Source organism: Jaculus jaculus, chromosome 1, assembly GCF_020740685.1.
Source record: "Jaculus jaculus isolate mJacJac1 chromosome 1, mJacJac1.mat.Y.cur, whole genome shotgun sequence".
In the NCBI taxonomy this organism is placed as follows: Eukaryota; Metazoa; Chordata; class Mammalia; order Rodentia; family Dipodidae; genus Jaculus; species Jaculus jaculus.
Genome location: NC_059102.1, coordinates 121,872,861 through 121,898,140, shown reverse-complemented (window position 1 = coordinate 121,898,140; position 25,280 = coordinate 121,872,861). Strand labels below are relative to the sequence as shown.

Below are 25,280 nucleotides of genomic sequence, written 5' to 3'. Positions count from 1 at the left end.
CTATCATTTCTATGGCAATAGACTCGTGTTGTGGTAAACAGGGATTAGGGGGTTTCTGCAGAACCTACCACCAACAAAGATCTGCAGCTCGGACTTAATGCCCAGAGGCAGCTGGGCAAGCCGAGAAGAGTTTTGGGAACCAACCTGCCCAGCTCGCTGCAGAAAGAAATGCAAAAAGGTCTCTGAATTAAATAGAAAGGACTGAGTAGTTGTCAACTTAAAAAAAAAAAAAAAAAAAAAAACCCTAGATGAACATAACAAAGACCAAGTTAATTCTCCAAAATATTCATCATTACCACCTCGCATGTAGACCACACACGAGGCTCACAGCATGTGTTCTTGTCCATTTAGACCTCCCTTGAAGTTAATGATTAGCCATTTGCAATATTTGTTTATATGCAGAAAGTAGTGATGTTATTGGTAATCACTTCTGGATAAGAATGCGCTAGCAGAGTTCTACACAGAGCATGGATATTTTTATGCACATCATGCATCTCACTGAGCCCTCACTATTATCTGTGGTTGAACTTGATTTGCATGAGTGGGCCCACCTTCCAGATTGAGAACACAAGTCTAAGACCTGCTGCAGGGGCAGAGACAAAAATTACACCCCCTTTTAGATAGAGAGTCCTCTGTTCTGAGCTGACAAAAAATGGTGAGGTCTCATTTTCACACTTAACACACAATCCCCTTACATTTAAATGAACGTACAGACTTTTATTTAGATTTGACTATATAAATTCCCACTTCTACCAAGGAAGCCAGTGGCCTTTTAAAAATTTTATTTTGTTAAGAATCCATATCAGAGGCTATGTAAACTTTCTAAATGAAATTCACTTATGGTTAAAAGTAGTTTAGAGGTTGTCTGTCAAATGATCTTCTAAATGAAGAAATTAGATTTCTACAACATGCTGACAGTGCCCAGGAGAGAAAGGCTAAGCATGAACAGTGCTGTACTTAACACTGGTCCCCTGGACGCTCGAATCTACACAACCCCTACTTTGTGTTTGCTTTGGCTTTGCTAGTTTGGGGTTCGGGGTACAAGTGTCACTCTACAGCCTAGGATAGGCTTGAGCAATGATCCTCTACGTCCACCCTCCAAATGCTGGGACTGTAGGAGTGCTTCACCACGCCCCTCATTGTACCTTAGATTTTAACTGGAAGAAATAGATGAGGCTGGTCCAGATGAGTCCTGCAAAATTGTGCTTGAATACCTTCAGGCTCAGTTTACCATTCTAGTTCCCCAGAACAATGTCCTTGTTTTCGTACTTGGGGAAACATTTTTTTTTTCCCCCACCAGCCACATAAGTATGTATGAGTGGCTAGGAGGCCCTGGGACTTTTAGTGGATATTATGTGTATTTATTTCACAGCTTTTGTAGCTTCAGAATTTAACCCACTTACAGGCTGTAGAGATGGCAGAGCGGTTAAGGAGATTGCCTGCAAAGCCAGAGGACCCAGGTTTAATTCCCCAGGACCCACATAAAACCAGATGCAAAAGGTAGCACATATGTCTGGTGTTTGTTTGCAGTTGTTAGAAGCCATGGGTGTGTCCATTCTCTCTCTCTCAAATAAATAAGTAAATAAATAGCTAAAAGAAAAAAAATTAACCAATTCAGAAAAAAATGGTAAAGTTTGAGTCTTATCCTCTTGTCATTTTTTCCACTTGCCAATTTTCTTGGCTTATGCCCCTTTTTCCAGGTTTCTAGAACAACTGCAGATTTGTCCTGTCTCTTTTGGTTTTCCTCAGTTGGTCTTCTGATGGAAGACATGTGAACTTCATGTTGAGTATACGCACAGCTGTGGACAGTTCTGATTTTCCACGGATATTTTCCGCTTGGTTGTTCTTGTTGCTACTGTTCATTTGGTTAACAGTTGGGGGATTGTAAGTGTTGTAAACTCATGAAAGTATGCACCTTTTCCTCACTGAAGTTAAAGAGAACTGATGGAGGAAATGAAGGAATAGCTGCAATTTGCTATTTTCCTGCTTAGAAGTTGTACTGGAAATTTCACCCTCATACATGTACTGTTGAAATTTCTTTCGCTGCATATGTGCAAATATCCATATGTATAGCTACACGCTAGGCATTAATATACACACATGCACACACATGCACACACATGCACACACAACTGAGGTTACTGACAGAAAATTATGGGACAATTTGCTGATCATCTCAAGGTCAAAGTAGAGTCCAGTGTGTCCCACTTTCATAGCCTATGGCCATCCCTCCTGACTTCTGCACTGTTTTACTGTTTGCCAAATTTTTAAATCCTGCTCCATGGTCTTTATTCCTTTTTAATTGTTAAATTCTTGTCTAATTGCATTATGTGTGATATGTATTGTCTTCCAAGTTGAGTTTTAATTTTCTGGACTAGGGAAGCAGAGGGTTGGGAACATACCAGTTTACTAGCATCATACCTTTGTTGCTGTTTTTTTTTTCTACTAAAGGCCCATCCAATATCTTATGGAAAATAATTAAAGTTTTCTTGAAGGGCTGAGGAGATGGTTCAGTAGGTAAGAGTGCTTACCATGAAGTATGAGGATCTGAGTTTAATCTCCGGCACCCATGTAAAAAGCCAGGCATGGCCACGTATGCCTGTAATCTAATCTGAAGAGGACAGAGACAAGTGATTTGCTAAGGTTCACTGTTCAGCCAGCCTGGCCTAAAGGGGCAGTTATAGATTCCTTCTCAAGGGAAAAAAGCTGAAGATAATGGAAGCGGAAACCAGTGTTCTCTGGCCTCTGCATAAACGATCACAGGGAGTGTGCATTTGCACACACATGTGCATACACTATGCACACACCACACACAAACATATCACACACACCAAAAATTAAATAAATAAAGTTCTTTGCTGTTGGGATTGATCATATGCCTTCCTTCTGTCTCCTGCAATTATCCAACAGAAGAGTTAGAATACAGAACCCACTCCTACTGTTATTGACATAACTTAAACAATTTAGTTTAATAGTTATCCACCGTTTTCTTTAATAATTTTATTTATGGGAAACTCAGTACCATAGCAACCTATTTTGATCGACCCTATTAAAAAGAAAATTAAAGTAGGATATTTTCTTAGTTAAGCCAAATCAAAACCAGTGTTCTTTTTGTTTGTGTGTTTGTTTTTCAAGGTGGGGGTCTCACTCTAGCCCACACTGACCTGGAATTCTCAGGGCGGTCTCAAACTCACAGCAATCCTACTACCTCTGTCTCCTGAGTGCTGGGATCAAAGGCATGCATTAGCACACCTGGCCTAAAACCAGTGTTCTTATACTTCCCATTCATAAGACCTATTTTTCATTTCCAACTACTAAAGAAGATGGGAAAAATGCAACAAAATACAATATTCTGGTGGGGGGGGGGTTCAAGGTAGGGCCTCACTCTAGCTCAGGTTGACCTGGAATTCACTCTGTAGTCTCAGGGTGACCTTGAACTCACCATGATCCTCCTACCTCTGCCTCCCTAGTGCTAAGATTAAAGGCATGCACCACCATGTCCAGCACAACAAGTATTTTTATGTTTCTCAGTTTAATAACCACATGTTTCCATCCTGAATGCTCACTTTTGAACTTAGTTCATCTTATCTTAGAGTGCTAAGAATTAAAATTAATATGCTTGTAAAGCCTAACAACTTTCAACCGAATGGCTATATGCTTTACTTCTGTGAATATAAACTTACTTAAGTTTTTATTTATAGTTCTGTAATATAGTTTTTCATTGAACATATTGGAAATCATTAACATCCAACACTTATTTTTATCCATTTTTCTCTTATTTAGGTCTATCTCTCTGAATGTAACTGTATATATATATCATATATATCGGATTTGATTATAAGGAAGACAAAATGTGATTTTGCTCTTTAATTCAGTAGTTAGTTGATTGCAAAAGAAATTTGTATGGCATATCTGTTGCTATATATGTACAAATTTGGTATAAATTTTATAATAGAAATAAAATGTATAAATTCATACAGGCCAGGTAAACCTTATAGAAAGGTAAGCAGAACAAGAAGAGAAGGCAAAACTGCATGAAAGGTCGAATTCTTTTGGCCACAGGAGTGAGGGGAGCAAAGCAGTTAACAAGGGTCCCCAAGGAGGCTAAAAATCACACATTCTTTGCTCTTTGTTGGGTGGTTTTGGGATCTTCTCTTTCTGGTAATAGAGTTATCATAAGATAAAAATATATGAATCAGGCAAACAGAACTTGGATGTAAAGCCAGGTAGGCCTGGCTAACTGCCTTGGCATAGTGTTAGGTAGTTTGGAAAATTTGACAAGCAGTCAAATACTGAATCATGAATGGAAAGTATTTGAGAAATGTTATGAAAGGGCTTCTTTGAACACAAACATGTCAGACAGCTTCCAGGTATATTAGTCCATTTCTCATCACACTGACCAGGGCCTGTAATGGTAGCTCTGGGCCTAGGCTGCTATTAATCTATACTAGGGTGTTTGCACTAGGAAATGAGGAAAGTTTCTTCATGTGTATATTTTATTTGTACATAGTATTCAATCATGTAATTAAGTAACTTTAGGCTTGATACTCTTATTTTCTAGATGGATAAAATATTATCTTTTTATTTTCTTCAGTGGTGTAACCATTGCTAAGTTTCATTTGCTCTAGTTAACACCCGCATACGTATTCTCATGCAAGCAACCCTAATTATACTCAGTGGATCTCTGCCCTCCATCTCATACACACACAGACACATACGAGAAAAAAAAAAAAGACATCAAAATGGAAAAGGGCAAGATGGGAAGAATGGGTTCAGTAGGAAGGGGATGTAAAGGGTGGGACCAGAGCAAATTATGGGAATGGATTATAATCAAAATGCATTATATATAGATATAAAATTGTCAATAAATGACAGCCTTAAAAATCATCTTTAAATAATGATATCTTGATTTGTTTCAAACAATATTGCTCATGTTTATCCCTACTAGCCCACTGGATAACATTTGCATAATGGTATTTAAACAGAAAATGAAAACTACTGATTGTGATGGCATAGAGATTACATTGCAAAGCCTTGTAAGTATAATAAGCATGTAGAAATATGGAGATGTTTTTATTTTTACACAAAAAGTTAAGGCCATGTTCAAACATAAGAAGAATATCTTGTGAACAAGAAAGTGGACAAAATACCATAAAAAGCCAGGAGCTGCCTAGTCCCACTTCTTGTAAAAGAGGAGGACCTGAAGTTTGATATTTTGAGCAGTGTATACCTGAAGCTGGGATCAGCACCCCTCTGCTTGAAACCAGGGCCAAGGTGAAGGGTCCCTCTTTGTGAAAGGAGGACAGATAGTCAAGATATTAGAGCCAGAACTCAGCTGCCTTTAAGAGTGATTCAGGGGGCTGGAGAGATGGCTTAGCGGTTAAGCGCTTGCCTGTGAAGCCTAAGGACACCGGTTCGAGGCTCGGTTCCCCAGGTCCCACAATAGCCAGATGCACAAGGGGGCACATGCATCTGGAGTTCGTTTGCAGTGGCTGGAAGCCCTGGCACGCCCATTCTCTCTCTCTCCCTCTATCTGTCTTTCTCTCTGTGTCTGTCGCTCTCAAATAAATAAATAAAGAATGAACAAAAAATATTAAAAAAAAAAAAAGAGTGATTCAGGATTTCAGACTGGAAGCCCTACCTTCTACTCATAGCCCCTGCCCCCTGTTTTAAGGTGGAAAGAACTGGTAGTGTTCCTGAAAATAAGATCCAGAATTACTAAAAAGGAAGAAATTATTTTAGATAAAAAATAATTTGCTGTGACAAGTCATTTTGATAGGACATCGGGGGAAAGCTAAGAAACCCCATTAATTCAGTAATTTGGAGATTAATTTACTCTGGAAGAAAATAAAATAGTGTAAAATAATACTATTAGAACACTAACAAAAAACAATATTAAGAGGAACAAGTCATTTTGAAACAAAATCAAAGTTAAAATGCTAGAAATTAAGAATAACTCTTAAGTTTGCATACATATAGCACATTTGATAAGCTCAAGCTTAGACAGGGTTAAACAAAGAATCAATACTTTTGGTGTACACATACATAAATGAATGAATAAATGAGAGAGAGAGAGAGAAGAAAAGCAAAAGATAGAGAGAGAAAGTGAAGGGGGAGGGAAGGAGAAAGAAGGAACTTATCCCTGGGTGGGACAGATGGATCGGTGTGCATAAGCATGAGGGCCTGAGGAGGCCTGAGGTACTACTGGACTTTGACCCCAAACCCACATAAACAACTGAGCATGGCTGATTACACTTACATCTATAACCCAAGTTCCAAAGAGAAAGTGCATGATTGTAAAGTTTGGTAGAATTACAGCATTATCTGTATCTTAAAAAATGTCACAGTCATTGCCACAATATAACATATGACCTCTAATTTTAAAACCAGAAAAGTGTTTATGAGGGTAGAATAAAGTGGAGAATTTTAAAAAATATATGGATCAGGCTGGAGTGATGGCTCAGTTGTGAAGGTGTTGGCCTGCAAAGCCTAAGAACCCAGGTTCAAGTCACCAGTACCCACATAAAGCCAGATGTACAAGGAGGTGCATGCATATAAAGTTCATTTGCAGTGGCTAGAAGTCCTGGCATGCACACTTTCTATCTGGCTCTCTATTTCTCTCTTTCTCTCTGATAAACAAATAAATATTTATAAAAATATGAATCCACCATAAAAGAGAAAAGAAATATTTAGGAAAAAAAGCATAATAAACAAAACACATGATTAAAAAAAACACAAATAGAACCCTGTATTCCGAGCATTAAGGAGGCTGAGGCAGAAAGATTATAAATTTGAGGCCAGGCTGGGCTCTGTAAATAGATCTTGCTGATAGATGAATGACTGAGTTCAACACATAACAGGAGTAAGATTTCCAAATAAATATAAATACATAAGCTATCTACTAAAAATTGATGAAGTCTTTTGGGTTATATTTCAATAAAATCAAGCTAAATTCTACCTAAATGTAACAGGAATTTGGTAAGGTCATACCAAGCAAACTGAAAATATGGCAATGATCTTGACATTGGTCTTGAGACATAACAGAATTTATATGGGAAGTGATAGTAGAGATGTAGAGGAGCCCTGGCCAAATGTTAAACCCAGAATCTGCAGAATAGGACTTGCGACAGCAACTAATCTGTGTACACTTAAAACTATGCTTGCAAAACATGCAAAGCCCAGACTGAGACAAGAGACCAACCCACTAATACAATGCTGACTTATGTCAAACAGAAACCTATTAAGAGGGTGTCTTTGTTTTGTTTATTGTGAAGGGCAAATGATCCATTTTAGATCACACAGCCAACATTTAAAAGAGAAGGTCATGATTTTTAAAAATATAAATGGAGAAAAATACTATTTCTTGTACTCTTGTCTGTAATTCTAAATGCAACTTAATTTTCTACCACAATATAAGTGTGTTAACTATAGAACTAAAATAGAAAGTTTATAAATGCTATGAAATAACTTCTCAAAAATAGATTGTAAATGCTTCTTTGTTTAAGCTTCCCTTGTTTCTAAATGTGCTTTTAAAACAAAGTTTTTGAGCCTTTCATTACTGTGGGGATTCATTTTGTGACAATCTTAAAGATTAAGGCAATTTCTGAACATGCACTGTGTCCATAAGAAATTAGAAATTATTCCATTCATATAAAACACCCTGCTTTTTAAATCTTTTGAAATGCTTTCTTTCCTGAAGGTTATTTTATTTTCACAGTGCCAGTTCATAAGTTGTCTATAATTCCATATCTTCAGAGAATCCCAAGTATCTGGTACTATACAATTCCAGGGATTTTGTTAATAACAAACTCAGACACTGGGAAACCCAAACTTATTAAAAGGATAATTTCCTCATATTTGCATATGATGCCTTTATAACCATTCAGGTAGCAGGTCTGAATTTCAATCCTAATTTCATTGCTGGCTAGCTTTTGATGTAGATTGTTGCTCAACTCTGAATTTCAGCTTTTTTGATCAAAAGATATAGCGTTTTCTTTCAACTCATATGATTGCAGATTAAATGATTTGGTTTCTACAATGCAGTTAATAAAGCACCACACAGTGACTAAGTGCTGGAGGCAGGTTTTAAAAACAATTCTCTCCTCTCTGTGTCTCCTCTTCTCCTCTCCTCTGTTCTCCCTTTTCCCTTTCCTCTCTCCTTCCCTCCCCTTCCCTCTGTCCCAAAGCTATTTTGATCTCTAGAATATCTTTCTGAGTCATAAAGTCTGACTGCTCCTTCAACTGACTTCAAAGGGAGGTTTTATTTATTTATTTTTATAATGTCAACCTGCTCTTGCTGGCTGCATCTTGGATACTAATCATACTGTCTACCTATTTCCTAGGTATTAAATACATGCACAGCTCTATTATTAAACTGAATTATCTAATACTTACTCTTTGAAAAGAGAAATTCACTCTTTAGAAAGTGTTGCTAAGCATGAAGGCTTATTTCAATCTTATGCAGCACCGTATTTTAAAAAGTTATTTAGTTTGAGGTGCATGCTAGGAAACCAACACTAGAAATCACAAAAAAAGGTCATTTTATTTGTTTTTATTTTTAAATTGACCAAAGGAGCGCTTAAAAGGGAGGCATGGTAACAATGTGTCTCTGAACAGATTCATCTTCAGTTTTGCCATCTTTACAAGAAAATCAGGCAATAACCATGACAAGCCTGAAACAAGTGCCTTGTTGTATCTTTCCTGATTCTTGGTAGGTAAAGAAAAGCAAAGAAACTCAATTCTGGTGTGCTGCTACTGTTTACATTTCTGTCTCCTTTGAAGGAGAGCAATGCAGGGGAGTCATGAGATGGTTGACCCACCAAATCTCCATCTTTGGAGGAACCAGGATATAAGCTTCCTCAGCAAATATTATTGTCATCCTTACAAACAGCACCCCTTCTCCGAGTCTTCAGAAGGGCTGCCTGCCTCCACGACACCATGCCTCTCTAAAGTGGCAGGGGTTGAGAACATCTCTGTGGCCTTTGAGACAATACCATTGTTCTGGCTTGTAAATATGGACGGTGACTAATGGGTCTGAGCAAGAAATGCTTGCCAAGTAAATCAGAGAACAGTATCATGAAGTTCTTCTGTTTTTACTTCAAGCTTAGCTGTGGACAGAGCTACCACTTAAGAAAATATTTTTGTTAAACTATTTCTAACACTATTTCAGGAGTTTGACCATCTTAGTCTTTTAAGCAAATTTACCTTCTGTTTCTGATCTGAAGAGATGTAGAATTGGTTAATGACCAAGAAAGAAACTCTTCTCAGTTTATCATTCAAAAATATCTTTGAAATAATTTTAGATTTGCAAAAGAGCAGCAAATAGTACAGAAAGTTCCACGTACAATTCACCCAAGATCCTCTCATCTTATGTAGCCATGGTTTACATATATCAAACCTTAGGTTGTGTGGTAGTTTGAACGTATATGCCCCCCATAGCCTCAGGTATTTGTGATTAGGGTTAAACTTCCTACTTAAGTCTCTAGCAGGCAGAGCCCTGCTAGAAGAGGTGTGCCAATGGGACACAGATCCTGAGTCCAGCCCTAAGCTGTGTTCCAAGCCAACACATGCTTTCTGGTGTCGGCTACTGTCTCTCTGCTGTGGATGTGCAATGAAGTGAACCAGCTTCTTCCACCATTGAGGATGTTTCCCCTGGAACCTGGAAGCCTGAAATAAACTCTTTCCTCCCATAAGCTAATTCTGGTCAGGAGTGTGTCCCAGCAATGAGAAGGTAATTACAACAGGTTATTTATCAAAATAACCATTTGGATCTAAGTTCAGAAATATATGTACACTCTGAAAGCAGTCCACACAACTAAAGTCTATTAGTAACAATGCTTTTTTTTTTATTATTAACTAGAAATTCTAGCCTGAAAAAGAAATAGAAGCCAGAGTAATTTTAATGTGAAATAGTACCACAATCTCCTGGTTTCCTAACATGGCTTGGATTGGGAACATTTCTGTGGCTTTTCAGATTGAATTTCGAATGTCAAATAGGGCCACGTGCTTCCAAACTGTAGGTTCCCATGCTGACATCATCATTTAAAAATATATGTCCAAGACAGGGTGCCATAGAAGAAAATCACAGTGTGAGACTGTGTGTCAAGCCCAAGGTAACTATGGTTTTGTTAGCACCACTCATCAGTACTGTCCCAAACTCTCTAGTTATTCTTATTACTCCCTGGGTATAATTCAATGCCACATAGTGTTTGCATGATAAATCTGCATTTTCCTCTCTCACTGGGATATAATTCACACCACAAGTGACTCCTCATCAAAGCCCAGATCAGTCACCTCTTTGATACTTATGGTGACCTCTCACTATCTCTCTTATAGACATACAATTCTATTATTTACTTATTATCCATATTTATTGTACTTTATCACATGCCTGTCTCTTTCACTATTTTTGGAAGCTTTTCAAGGAAGGAGCCACACTGTTCTCGTTTGGATCTTGGATGTTTCCCAATGGTTTGTGTGTTGAAAGCTTGGTCACCATCACAAGCCTGTGGTGCTATGGAGAGGTAGGAGAACTTTTAAGAGGTAGGGCCCAATAGGAAGAAGTTAGATCACTGGGGACACAGCCTTGAAGGCAATATTGAAACTTGACTTCTTCCTATCTCAATGTTTCTTCCTGTACTAATGAGGTCAACAAGCCTCTTCTAATTCACATCCCCTCAATGATAGTGTACTATCTTTTCAGAAGTCCAAAGCCACAGGACCAAATGACCATAAGCAGAAATCTCCGAAACTCTGGTTCAAAAAATATAAACCTTTCTTCCTTGTAATTTGTTTATCTCAGACATGCTGTCACAGTGATGGAAAAGCTAAGTACTAGTACACATATTTTATTTTTTTCCATAAAAGAAGCATCTTTAGAAACTACCTTTTTATGTGGAAAATAGTGTGCACTAAATAAATGAATACATTTAAAATTATCATGACATTTTTATTTTACTGTTTGTGAATAAGCTATCTAAATAGACTTCACAGATTCAATCAGACGCACTCAGTAAAGGCTTCTTAGAGGGTGGTTCAGGAGTTATCTCCATGAGGAATCATAGGGGGAAGGCTTACTAAAAGCATTGACCCAAACACCTATCAAATCTGAATCTTGGGGAAACACAAAGATCTGTGATGATCCTGATATGTAACTAAATCTTGAGATGGTGGAAAAGTCAAATGAATTGCTCAACTTAGCAATTCCTCTCATTTTTCCTTATAAGGTTTTGAGATGAGTGCAATCAATGATATCCTCGTGTAATAATAAGAGAAAAGGCAATTTCTTGTCAGATTTATGTAGGTGATACTATAACTAAGCTTCCAACCTGGTCTGGAGATACATACAAGGAAGAGAAATAATACAGTAGAAAAAAATCAGGCATGTAAATATTCACTTTTAGAAGGGAGTGTCGTTTTCTCATGCAAGACTCACCTATCTCCCCCAGAACTACACTTTCCAATCAGTTTTGCATTTACGATTTACTTGAGAATAATAAGTAGCAGAATAATCAATACTTACAACAAGGTTTTGGCAAGTATCTATTGCTATTATGAATAAAATGTTATAAGCTTTAAATATACAGTAAGTTGCTTCTTTCATGTTTTGAATTTCTTTTCTCTTTGTTTTATTTTTGGACAGGTTGCCCTCAAATAGCCTCTATCCATTTTCCTGCTCATGACACACTCACATTTCAATGTACCTCATTAGATAAGCTTCCCTGCATTGCTCTTCACAATCAGTGGGGCCAGTGCAAAGCCATAATCTCCAACAAGTAGCAAGCACGCAGATATAAAGCATTGCTGATTGAGAGTAGATTTATGGTCTTTGGAAACCACATGAGCTGTTGGAAATGTTGACATTCTATTTGTGAAATTTGAGAAAGCTAACCAGTAGTTTTCTCTGGAATGAAGTCATCCAACCCTGTAACAATGAAAACAGCCAACAACAATACTGAATACAGCCAGTATCTATCAAAGAGCTATCATGCTTGTGAGTAGTCCATTTTAGGAATGTTATGCTCTGAGTAATTTCACCTCCATTTCACAAATGAGGAAGTAGACTTGCAAAGGTCAAGTGAACTCCAACTTTGTGTAACTAGTAAGTGGCATGGTTAGGATTAACACCCAGGTCTAACCAATACTAAAGCATGTGAGCCTTCCAGAGGCTTGATCTACACAAAATAAATATAAAAACTGAGCCGGGTGTGGTGGCGCACACCTTTAATCCCAGCACTAGGGAGGCAAAGGTAGGAGGGTTGCTGTGAGTTCAAGGCCACCCTGAGACTACATAATGAATTCCAGATCAGCATGAGCTAGAGTGAGACCCCACATTGAAAACAAACAAAAAACTGGAAAGAAGCAAGTATGGGTAATGGAAGATGTCCTGGCTTTGAAATCCAGACTTCTAAATTATTTTGCTAACAAAAGGCAAAAATGTCAAAGTAATGCTTTGTCTGATTTCAAGTTTTGTTAGCTGCAAAATAAAGATTTGAACTATTAGTTCTTGAGATCCTATTTCAGATCTAAAGCTTCTGATTATTATTTTGATAGAACTGGTTAGTAAAAAATGAATTCTATGAAAAATTTTAGTCTTCCCATGTCTATTGTTTCTACCTCAAAATAAAGATGGAACATGGAGAAAAGAGCCACAGTTGCCTTTACAAGTGATTGGAGGAGCTCTAGACTAACACTCATGTTAATGGATTTATGATTGACCTACATCAATCATTATGGTCAGAATTATAAATCCTTTGTCAATGTTCGTCCTTCTAAAATTTATAAGGTAGATAATTTATTTTGTAAGTGTGAAAACTAAGGCACAATTTTGTTAAGTAACCAACTGATGTGGCAAGTAGAGCAGTTGGAGTTTGAATCAGGAAGTTCACCCCAGGCTCTGGAGCGCATGCAGTTTTCCTCAGAGTGTTGAGCCCGTGTAATCTGCTGGCTGGTACAATAAGTTCCCTCCATAAGTCATGTCTTACGTAGATTAGAATTCATAGACATATGCTAATTAAAACTCTCATAGCCATGTGCTTGATAGCTAAAGAAAACAGCTGAAGTTAAAATTATTAGAATTCCCTATTGACAGAGGATCTTAATAAGTTTCCATTACATCTTTGAATGCATCCAAATTCATGAATTTTAAATTTAAATTTTGAAATTAAACCCATTGAAAAAGGTATGGCTTGCTCTGTCTCACATGGTGCCTAATACTTTGCTCAGGGCATCTTTGTTGGCCATAGAAGTTTATTAAAGAGAAAGAAGCTTTCCTATTTGGTATATGTGAGTATGTTTGAACCTGTGCATCCATTTTAATACATAAAAAATAAAATTAAAACTTCCTTCAAGGCTGAGCATGGTGGCCTATGCCTTTAATCACAGCATTTAGGAGGCAGAGATAGGAGGATCACTGTGAGTTTGAGGCTACCCTGAGTCTACATAGTGAATTTCAAGTCAGCCTCAGTTTGAGTGAGACACCACCTGGGGGGGGGGGGACAAAAAACCAAAAAAAAAAAAAAAACTTTCACCAACAAGAGTATGTCAATTTCAGGAGGTCACAATATTTCTTTTTAAATTTCAACTAATATTCCAGCATTGTACAAAGCCATTTAATTGTCTTTAATCATAGTTTCTTCATCACTGTAATTTAAAAGGGCCAAGTCAGCCTTTGATTTTCAGGGTGATCTGTCAGTATTGAAATTGTTATTTAATTTCATTTCCTTTGAGACTTTAGTGACAAGTCTAGCTACAGAACCATTTAGCATTTCCTCTAGAAGTTCCACAGAACATTTTAGACGAAATGACAGCATAATGTCCCCTCAAGTCAAAACCAGGGCGTTACACTCTTCTTTTAGAGCATGCACCTATAAAATCATGCACTCTTAACTTCCTCAGTGATATCCCCTAGGGATTGCAGAGGCTTACAACTTTTACTGTTGCTTTGTTTTAAAATACACAAGGTACTCATGACAGCATATCAAACCTGTTAGTGGCATCGAACGAGGCAGATGCCGGGAACAGGACCACAGCAAATCTATTAAAACTGCAACCGCCGACACACAGCACACAGGGTGGGGCAGGGGGCAGGGTGGGCGTTAAATACCTCTCTCTGTGGCATTTGTCATATTAAGAGCTGCAGCATAAACAAAGGAGAAAGTAAATCAAAGGTGGTATAAGCATGACACGGTGGCTTCCACTTTCGTAAATGCAATAAGAAAATCTAACCTCTGGGGGAGAGAAGGCAGCAGAAGCATAACCTTGTGAAAACACTGCCCTTCTCTTATAGTTACATCAATTAATATCTATTTCTGGGACATGGTAGAAGATAGATGATAGATAGATACATAGATAGATAGATAGATAGATAGATAGATAGATAGATAGATAGATAGATAGATAGATCTAGATAGATACATAGATAGACAATAGATAATAGGAATTATGGTTTACTTTGGTCTTATATGTTACATATCTGTGCAGAAACATTTTCAAGAGAGAGGATTCTAAGTAGATTTGGTAAGTTATGCCAGTGTGTGGTAAAACCTTTCAGACTGCAAAGAACACCAGATCTCTTGACAAGCAATGGATGGAGGCTCATGACATGTGGTCACTGAAATCTTCCACATGCTTTTCTTTTCTTTCCTCCTTCCAAAACTCCTCTCCCATATGGTGGGACAAAACTCTGCTCTTCTGAGCCCCATGGAAACAGGATTGACATAGATATTAGCCAGTCTCTACCTAGAAGGATTCTGTTCTCAATTTTGTTCTGCTTTCAATCCCTTCCTGGCCTGCATTTGCCCCTTGTGTATAGCTGACTGATGGCCCTCCTATGGCTCCAATTTCTCTTCTCTTCAAGCTCCCCCTGCCCATGCCTTAACATTCTAAGGGCAAACGAGATAAAAATAAATAGTGCTATCCACATGGATTCCAACATACATCTGTTTAAATTTTGTTTACAAGGACTCTCAACTCAACCCATTTTACTCTAGCAAATGGGACTTATGTGAATGTGATACTTAGAGGAATTAGTAATAGTTGCTATGGCCTAAGTAATACATATATATGGAGAGAGAAAGAGAAAGAGAGAGAGAGAGAGGGAGGGAGAGAAAGAGAGAGAGAGGCCTATGCCATTGGTGAAGACAAGAGCAGAAAATCAATCTTACACTGCAGATTCTGTCCAGAGTGACCACCATAACCACCTGTTATTGAAAAACCAGCCTTACCATTCACACTTTCAATTGTCAAGTCCCTCAGCCACTGAGTATCTATCTACCTCTCTCACCTTTAAAGGTGTTGTGTAGAAACTGTTTCAGATACATAATGGAAACACTATTGATCATTCTTTGGAAATGCACTTGACCCACAATAAAGAAATAAGGAAGACTTGGAAGAAAATTCCTACTACAAGGTCCTGAAAATCCCACTATCCTCTATTTTAATTCTAAAAAAAGTAATATCCTCTCTCTCAAATAAATAAATAAATAAATAAATAAAAGAAATCAAAATGGTGTCAAAATTGAATTATATATTATAAAAGTAATATCTAGGTAATATAGTTTTTTTGAGGGCAAAACACTGACATGACATCCTACTGAAATGGACTTCTCATTTTTAGGGGACTCAATTAAATAATCATAGCTTGTAATAAGGCATTATGAGCCTTGGGATATCTTTGTTTGATCATCATATATTAATTCTTGTATTAGGAGACACTTTTAGAATGATCCTAGCTAAGAACTGAGAGTCATGGCTTTTAGCACATGTAAGACAAATCCCCTTTTTATAGGTATTGTAAGTATACAAAAGGGAAATAGAAATAATGTCACCATTGATTATAAGAAACCAGTGATTTCATGATATGGCCAAGATACTATAAAATATGAAAAAGTAACATACTAGAATAAAAAAATATAGCCAGGTGTGGTGGCTCATGCCTTTAATCCCAGTACTCAGGAAGCACAGGTGGGAGGATTGACATGAGTTCAAGGCCACCATGAAACTACATAGTGAGTTTCAGGTCAGCCTGTGCTGGAGGGAGACCCTAATTCAATATACAGACATATATATATATATATGTGTGTGTGTGTGTGTGTGTGTGTGTGTGTGTGTGTGTGTGTGTGTATACACATACATATATATATATATGTCTGTATATTGTGTATATATGTATGTATGTATGTATGTATATGTATATATATGTCACATCTTGCCTTGAAACTAGTCTTAAAGACCATTGTCCAAGAGGTGAGACAAGAGTTAATCTTCCACAGAAAGAGCCAATACAGTTGTGACGCTGACACTGTTTTCCTGAACCCCAGGTGACTATGGACTATGGGAAACAACAGAGTTTCCACTGTCTAGGTAAATCAGTGTATGGATACTGGTCTCACCTAGGGAAGTGCTTCACTTTTACTTTTGTTTTTACATACGTTTTACATTCCCCCATATGCTCTAATACCCAATGGAGTGTGAAAATCATTCATAGAGAAAGCAGAACCCAAACCAAATTTTCATGGTGAGCCTCCAAAGCATTAGAGAAATATAATTTCCAGGTTTTGGCAAATGGGTAGGGAATCTACTCATGAACCTGTTCATGGACCCCCATTTCCCACTCTATTTACAAATCTCAATTTACTTCCTCTGTAGATATAGTACAGGCTATCTTTACAGATTAATTTTCTTACCCAAAATAAAGGGTATAGTTCAAGTTCTATTCAATCAGATCCTCACTCCAACATCCTTCAGTCAAAAGCCAAGGGATATGAATACTTAATCAACATAGGGATCAACTGGCAGAACTGTTCACAATGCCTGAATTTCCAGAGTAGAAGGAAAACCAGAACTCTTATATCACATTAATGAACAGAAAGGTTCATGGCACCTTACCAAAACAATATAAATTTTGGGACAAATATTTTTCAAGGCATAAATTTGTATTAATTGTTCCCAATTCATGAAGTTCTTTGTTATAAGGGATCAAAATGTACACAGCTATATACAGTATAAAATACAATTAGCTTCTCATGTAATTCTAAATACAGAGATGATTACCACAGAGTTCAATTTACATATGCACTAGCAAACAACATTTAATATACGCTGTTTGTCAACTTACTTTTTCACGTATGAACATATATTGATAATGAATTGATACTTGGAAAGCACTTAGAGAAGTACCCTGCACATGGTAACCCTATACAAGTACTTATTAGGTGAAGTAACTAAGAAACCATGACACAATTACATCTTCTTTCACTGTGGACCTAAATTAGCTAGGGATCGCAGCAGTCTAAAATGTTTTTATGTTTAGTTTATAAAGAAAGAAATTCAGGCTTTGGGCTGGTAAACAGACTCTCTTTATGTATATGTTCAATATTTTTAGAAGTTAAACCATATAGATTATTTCAAATAGTTGAATGGAATTTTATCACACAGACTCCTATCATTGCAAATTAAAGTCCTTTTTATTTTTTAACCATTATACCTGACTTTGTAGCAAATGATCTGGAACATTTACTTCAATGTATTTTCTTTTAGATGAAGTTCAGAAATTAAGTTATTGAGACAAATCTATATACATCTTAAAGTTTGATTCATTTCAAAAGGATCTCTATGGGGCCATACCAAATTATGAGCTTAGATGGAAGTGGTTGTTTTCTTATTCCTTCTCCGTGATTACAATTCCAAATATTATTGTGTGTCAGAGATGGTTCTCTAATCTCTGCTGTATTGTCTTGTATTATGGTGTGCCTGTGTGTCTGGGTAGCTGTTTACTGATGTAGGACTTGGCATACTTCTCATGCTTGCAGATTTGTCTTTCATCAATGTGGGCAAGCTATGGTCATGCTTTTGAATACTACTTCTCATATTGTGTATTATCTTTAGAACATATTCATTACTCCTCAAATTCATTTCATCTTTTCCATCTTTTTTTTTTTTTTCAAGAAAGCAAGAGACAGAGGGAAAGAGAGAGAATTGGCATGCCCCAGCCTCAGCCAGTGCAATCAAACTCCAGATGCTTTGTACTACCTAGTGGGTATGTGGGACCTTTCACTTGCCTCACCTTTGTGTGTCTGGCTTACATGGGATTTGAAGAGAAATTAAACATGGTTCCTTAGGCTTAGCAGACAAGTGCCTTAACTACTAAGCTGTCTCTCTAGCCCTTATCTTTTCCATCTTTAAAAACCTCTCTGCATTGATTTCCAAAGAGTTCTCTTCTAATGGATGAGTTTTTAAAAATTTTATCTTGGCATTCTGGGTGTGTGTGTGTGTGATATGTATGCACGTACTGTGTGTGGGAACATATGGATGCCAGAGTTTGTCAGGAGTCTTCCTCAATTACCCTCTGCCATGTTCTTTGAGACAGGGTCTCTCACAGGTCTTAAACTCATATTGTTGGTTAGTTTTGCTAGTCAGCAAGCCTCAGAAATTCCCCTGTGTCCATCTGGGATGTCACTGGGATCATAGGCACATGGTGCCCCACCAGCTTTGTCATGGTTTTGGAATATCTGAAGTCAGGTCTTCATGCTTGTGTGGCAAATACTGCAACAACCAAGCCATCTCCCCAGACCTTAATTAGCCCTTAATTTTAATTTCATTGTATATTTTTTCATTTGTTAAAATTAATTCTTTTTTCAAAATTGCCTTTCTTCTTAATAATGTATTTCACTAGTTATTCCTCCTTTTATGCCTTAACTGCTTTAAGCATATGAGTTTTATATTCTCTGTTATATATTCTATTAAGTGAATTTGTTTGTATATTACATCAGCTAAAGCTCAGGTGAATTTCTTCCAGTAAATGCTGTAATTTGTATTTCAAATTTGTCCTTATGGAAATAAGGGTAAAGCGCTTTCTGGGATTTTATTTTTTCTTGTTAAATTTTTGATTTGATTCCTAATTTCCCCAGCCAAGGGAAATTAGTATAAAATTGTGTGAATGGAAACAATTCAATATCAAATATGTGTATATTTAGTGTTTAATATTCCTTAATAAGATCTATTTCTTTTTCCTTTCTCTGTCTCTCCATTAGAATTCAGGTAAAAGCATTTTCTTTTTCTTTTTTATTTTTCTTTGTCTTTTTGAGCCCATGAATTTTTCTGGCCCATCTTTCTACTGCTTTTCTCTCTCTCTGTCTCTCTCTCTCTCTCTCTCTCTCTCTCTCTCTCTCTTTTTCAAGGAGGGTCTCATTCTAGCCCAGGCTGACCTGGAACTCACTCTGTAGCTCCAAGCTGGCCTCAAACTCATGGTCCTCTTCCTACCTCAGCCTTCCAAGTGCTGGGATTAAAGGTGTATACCACCACACCCAGCAGCATTTTCTACTTTTGTGATTCTCAGCTTTATACAAGGTCCCAGTTCTAACCTCCACTTCACATGGGTCCAAGACCCTGTCTACTCTGCTTCTCTAAGGATCTAGTCTACTATAAGACAGATGGGCACCTTTACCATTGCCCCGCCCCGCCCGCCGTGAGGAAAATGTAGAACATGCTTGTAAGCTTGCTGTGTTTGTTTAATTTATATTGGTTTCCGGTTTCTGGGTAGTTACATTTCCTTCCTATGAGGTATATAGTCAACCCAGAATTTCTAGGTGTTTGTAGTAGGATGAGGTTCATATTACCACATCTGTCATTTCCCTAAACTTATAGTATTTAATCCTAGTTTTAAATCCTCCTATATTTGGCATTTCGATATTAAATCCTAAATATACTTGGGGAACAACAAATCCAAGATTTAGAATAGGGTTTGAGGGAGTCAATAAATCTCTTTGTCCCTCTTCCCAATGTGCCCATGCTGAATAAATATCCCTTTTCTGCTTTTCACTATTTACAAAGTTCCATGATGAGCCGGGCGTGGTGGTACACACCTTTAATCCCAGCACTCAGGAGGCAGAGGTAAGAGAATCATTGTGAGTTCGAGGCCATCCTGAGAATTCGGAGTGAATTCTAGGTCAGTGTGGGCCAGAGTGATACCCTACCTCGAAAAAAAAATAATTAAATAATTAAATAATTAAAAAATAAAACTTCCATGAATGACTGCTTCCATCTTTTTTGCAATCTTCTCTTTTGCCCTACTTTTTGCCAAACTTCCAACACTTATGTCTTATCTTTAACTTTCTATATCTTTAACTTCCTGCTTTTTAAAGTCCTGTTCCTATAGAGTAGACCAGTGTTCACAAGGGGCTGAGCTTATGCTACAGCCCTGCAGACCAACGCCCCTCCATCCACATGCACCATCCTGTTCTCTGCTCAACCTTCAGTGTTATTCCACAAGCTAGCTTTCCTTGTGAGTCATCTCTCCCATCCCATAGCTATTTTAAAATCTTTCCACTCTCCTTATCCCTGCCTTCTCCCATGTCCCCTTGGTAAATGTATTTTCAGCAGATAGCCTACAATCTACTTCCTGGAGGAAACAGAAACTCTGAGAACAGAGCTCTCTCAAATTCCATTCACTGGGCTTATGATGATTCATACTGAAAAATGCACCTTTCTTCATTCTTTCTATTGGAAGAAAGTCTCTTCCTTAGGAAAATAACCATAAAATTTATCATGGAAGTCTGGAGAACTTAAAGTAAAAGACATATTCTATTAATAATTGTTCCAGAACAACAGGTGTACTCCAGAGAAGTCCTGAGAAAACTGGGACATGTGGTCATCCTCTGTATAAAGTTTATAGTTCCACCTGGCCTCTGGAAACACCCCCTTCTGTGTACTGAAGCTCCACAGTCCCTTGAATGTTTCTCCTATATATTTATATGTCCCTTCCGTTTTTGATTTCTCCCCACTCTCTGCCAAGTTTATTGAAAGACTTAATTTGCTATCTCCTTCATTTATAGAATTCTTGTTCCCTCACTTCCATTCTGACTTTACTTTGAAAGTCACACACACCACCTTGTTCTTTAGTAGAACGGACAGTCTTCAGTGCGATTCACTTTCTTACACACTACCATCTATGTGGCTCTGTGTAAATTAGCTATTCTTACTTCCTTACTTTCCTAAAGTGACATAATATAGAGCTTTCTACAGAGACTCTTGGTGACAAGTAAACAAGGGCCTTATGTAAAATGTTTAGCAACATCAACGGCACATTCTAAAGTGCTAGCTATCTCACCACTTATCAGTTTAGAAAGAAGCTGGACCATCATGAGTAAGATGGCCCCACAGAAATTCTGTACACCAGAGCTGGTCTTCTAAGACAAGACATGCGGGTAGAATATGTTGGTGTTGCCAGTGTTAGAGGTCTGGAGACCTGAAGATGATTGTTTAGGAAAGGGAGCTTTCCTTCCTCTGTGACTGGGTGTTTTGTTCCTGTCTGTTGTGACAGCTAAGATGTATGTAAGGCACTGTACCCAGTGTGGTAACAGGCCCGGCACATGTGTCCTTGCAGAGGCTATCAGTGGCATACCCATCTGCAGTAAGTATAGGCCTCTACTGAACATGGCCCAGCCTCAATTTTCAGCCCTCACCACTGTTACCAACAGACATCCTTGCTGATTTTATTATATCTCTACTGTGTTTTTACCTGCCTGGAGTTGTAGGTTGACTTGGCTATTCCTTTAAATAGATCATGTCTACATTATGTCTTGTGGGCACCTCTTCAGTTTGTCCAAGTGGACTCAATATTCCTAAACTTTTAAAGCCAAAACAAATTTGCTGCAACTTTATGTTTTAATGGTAAATAATAATTATATCATTTATTACATGATAAAAGCACCGATGCTAAGCTTGTCACATATTTTGACTATTTTAATCAGGATTAGAGGAAGTATAAATAGACATGTAAGCTGAAATGATTACCTTACCTACTAGTGGAAGAGCTATAAGTGATAGTAAGAGTTCTCACTAGTGGCAATGTTTACTAAAATCTATAACATATATTTACTGGTAAGCATGATATTTTAAATATTGAGAAGAGAAATGCCGTATTACATGTTATTGGCAGGCATGATTCAAAATCCAAAGTCAAGAACTAAGTGTATAGCTGGACTCCAGCTAGTTAATATTGGTGAAAATTTCCTCTAGGCCAAGAAGAAAGAAAATTGTTTTAACACCTGTGAAGATAGTGACCTATGTAATCAGCATCGTATGTTATAATACAGAAGGCCAATGTTTTATAGATTTATAAGAAAAGCACTTTGTGGCATTTCTATATAGATGGACAACAATTCTGCATCATTCTAGAGTCCATCCCAGGCAACTGTGAATCTAGGCAGGTTTTCAAGTTGACTGAATATGTTTCTGAATGCATTTGTATATTCATTTAATTTTCACTGAAAAAATCATATCAATTGCTATATATGAATCATTGAGTAGAACTGATGATTTAGAAGATATGAAGTTGTAACAAGTGCACTGAGAACTATGTTGACATATATCTTTTTTATATTATGGTAGCCATTAGTCTTACAAACTTCATTCAATGTCATGAAGAGTTAATGGAAAATGTATAAATAAATAAATCAATGGCACAAGAAGATGTTGCCTCAGTTAGAAGCAAATATGGGTAAAGAGGTCAGTCAAGAGGTGAAAGAATCACATAGATCTAGTCAGGAAATAAAATTAACTCATAAGAGCAAATAGGAAAGTGTCTGAGTAGAAGGAGAAAGTACTAGATCTGGACCAGAGTAGAGCAGAATGGTTGAAAAGGGCTGGTAAACCCTCAAAGCCTTTCCCATTGAACTAGAATTATTGTTGGTATGTGACAATACACATTTTATCAATCAGAAAAGAGAAAGCAGAAAAATCAGTAATTTCTATATCCAACAGGAGTGGGTGCAAAGTTGAGACAGACTGCTACATACGGTCAACTGCTTGCTTCCTTCAATACAACAAAAGGACCTACAGGCAAGCAGACAGAGGGTGAGAGGTGTTGGGACTGCGGCCCCACACAGGAAGAGTTGGGAAGGGTTTGGCATTTGGTTTATTCACCTGGTACAGGTGTGCTGGAAATTTCTATTTTTTAGCAAATTGTGATGAGTTTAGCTAAAGAAGAAGCTGATGAACGAATGGGTAGAACACTAAGACATACTTGGATTCTGATTTCTCAGTGAAGATGTTTCACATCAACTGATTGAATTACTAGAAAAATACACTATTATTTTGACAACATTAAATGTTAATGGAGCCATAGAACAAGGACCACGTTTCTTAAACATTTGAGTCATTATCTTATATTTTCTAATTTGTCTGTGAAACTACAATCTGGAAAAGATTATTTTTTCCTCTGTATCATTTTAGAAGTCAACCCACATACCACAATAGATAAAATCATTGTCTCCAAACTTATAAACAAGGGGGAATTGTCCAACCCTGGGAGAAACACCCAAAATAATATCATAGTATTTTATTGTTATAATGAATTTAGCCTTCTGCCATGTCTGAAATTATTAGTGATATGGGACAATAGATCGGCTATGACTTTTTATGGTAGTAAAATGTCTTTTAACTTTTCTGTTCTTTTAGTCTTGACTCTGATCTAGTATCTAGAAGTGCTAAAGACCCATGAGTACCTATATTTCATCTTTCTTAGGTCCAAGTTAACCTTCCCAATAAGAGATGAGGCCCCATATCACACAGTGATGGAAGGCATGAATCTGCTTACCCTCAACTTCCAGCTTCACCAGTTTGGAATATGCTGTCCCCAAGCTGTTTTTTGCCACACACCGATACTGGCCTGCATCTTCCTTTTGCACATTGTGAATCCTTAAGCTCCCAGATTCAAGAACTGCAATGCGGGAATTTTCCTGTCAAAGTCAAGGACATGAGTTTGAAACAGCTGTGAGCAAGGACACATTTTTATCAAGATCTCATTGTCATCATTAGCATAAAAATATTGTTTCTATGCATTATCACATACACTATGGTTTGAAAATGCAAGATGATCCAAATTCACCATTGCAATGACCCCATAAGGTAACATCTCTTTTCATCTCATCTTATGGGAATAAAATAGCTATTTTGACTTCCAAAAATTATGCCCAAGCTTGTCTGAATGAAAGGTTTGCATTTGTAGAGTAGAGATGTTGCTGCTCAATGGTAGAACACGTGTGTGGCACACGCAAGGCCTGGCCTGGTGCTCAATCCCCAGAATTAAAAACAAAATAAAACAAGCCAGCAAAGCATTGCTTTCCACAGTCATATTTTCTATACACACTATACTTCTCCACAAGCGAATCCATGACCTTTGGAAAGTTAGAAGATTCCACAAATAAATGAATATTACTTCTTGTAATTAAAATGTGATATATATCATCTCCTTTTGGACTCATATAATTTCAACAACATATATACATTGTAGAAAATGTACCAAGACTTATAACAAAAGGCAACCCAGCGAATTATTTAAATTATCATTAAAAGTGGCATTATTCAACTTATTTTAAATTAAATAAAGCTAGTTATGGTGTATTTCAATGAATTGACATATACTAACACATATGTGATTTAATGGAATATACTTTGTCCACTAAGATAGAAACAAGAGTCTATGCTCTTACTTTCAAGTTAGACAAAGATGTGCAGGCCAGTGGGATGCAGTGTAACCAATTTTAGTCTATATGGGGACAATACAGAAACACAGTACCAACTAAGTCAAGAACATGTTTTCTATCTGACTCCTCATGATGGAGGAGAGATGTGTTGAAGTGTTGATCACCTAATTTCTCCCCAGTGTTGTCATCCCATTTCTTCTAAGCCTCATCTCTCTTTCCCATCCCAGAAACTGTCAGTTCTAAAGCTTTGGTCTTAGTTTCATCTCTTTGTCTCCTAAATCAAAAAGATTCCATGTTTAAAAAAAGTAAGTGATTCAACCAAGTTAGGAAAACAAGACTAGCTTGCTTTGGATTCACCTTCTTTTCATTACTAAAACTGTTGGCTCTACCACTTTTCAGCTCTGGCCACTCCAAAGTGGAATGTCCTAGAGTTTGCATAAACGGGAACAGAAATGTTTAAGTTTGCTTAATCCATATGGAGAAAAATGTATGCTAGAACTTTTCTGGCATATAAGCAGGTAATCGAGAGATTACAAATGTCTCACATCATGTTTTATTGCAACAGTCACTTACCCTGAGAGCACTGTCCCCCTTGATCCAGGACACCGATGGCTTGGGGTTACCCATTGTAGTACATGGTAGAACTGCTTTAAGCCCTTCTATTATTTTTATATTTATGGGTGGGCGAGTTATTTTAGGTTCTATGGGAAAATGAAAATGTAAAATTAAAAAGACAACCCGTCTATGTTGAACATGGAGTTTTAACTTTCTATTTAATTCTTGTTATTCATTTCA

General features: G+C 37.3%; 1 protein-coding gene across 7 annotated transcripts in view; it reads right to left on the bottom strand.

Moving 5' to 3' along the window:
• The window catches only part of Musk (muscle associated receptor tyrosine kinase), a 112,448-nt gene that overhangs the window by 62,508 nt on the left and 24,660 nt on the right, over positions 1–25,280 (bottom strand). For all 7 annotated transcript variants that reach the window (XM_004656999.2, XM_004656998.2, XM_004657000.2 and 4 more), the window contains exons 4-5: positions 25,059–25,186; positions 23,597–23,738 (exon numbers count right to left, since the gene is read on the bottom strand). In XM_004656999.2, the coding sequence (XP_004657056.2) occupies positions 23,597–23,738; positions 25,059–25,186 (270 nt within the window). The remainder of the gene's footprint in view (positions 1–23,596; positions 23,739–25,058; positions 25,187–25,280) is intronic.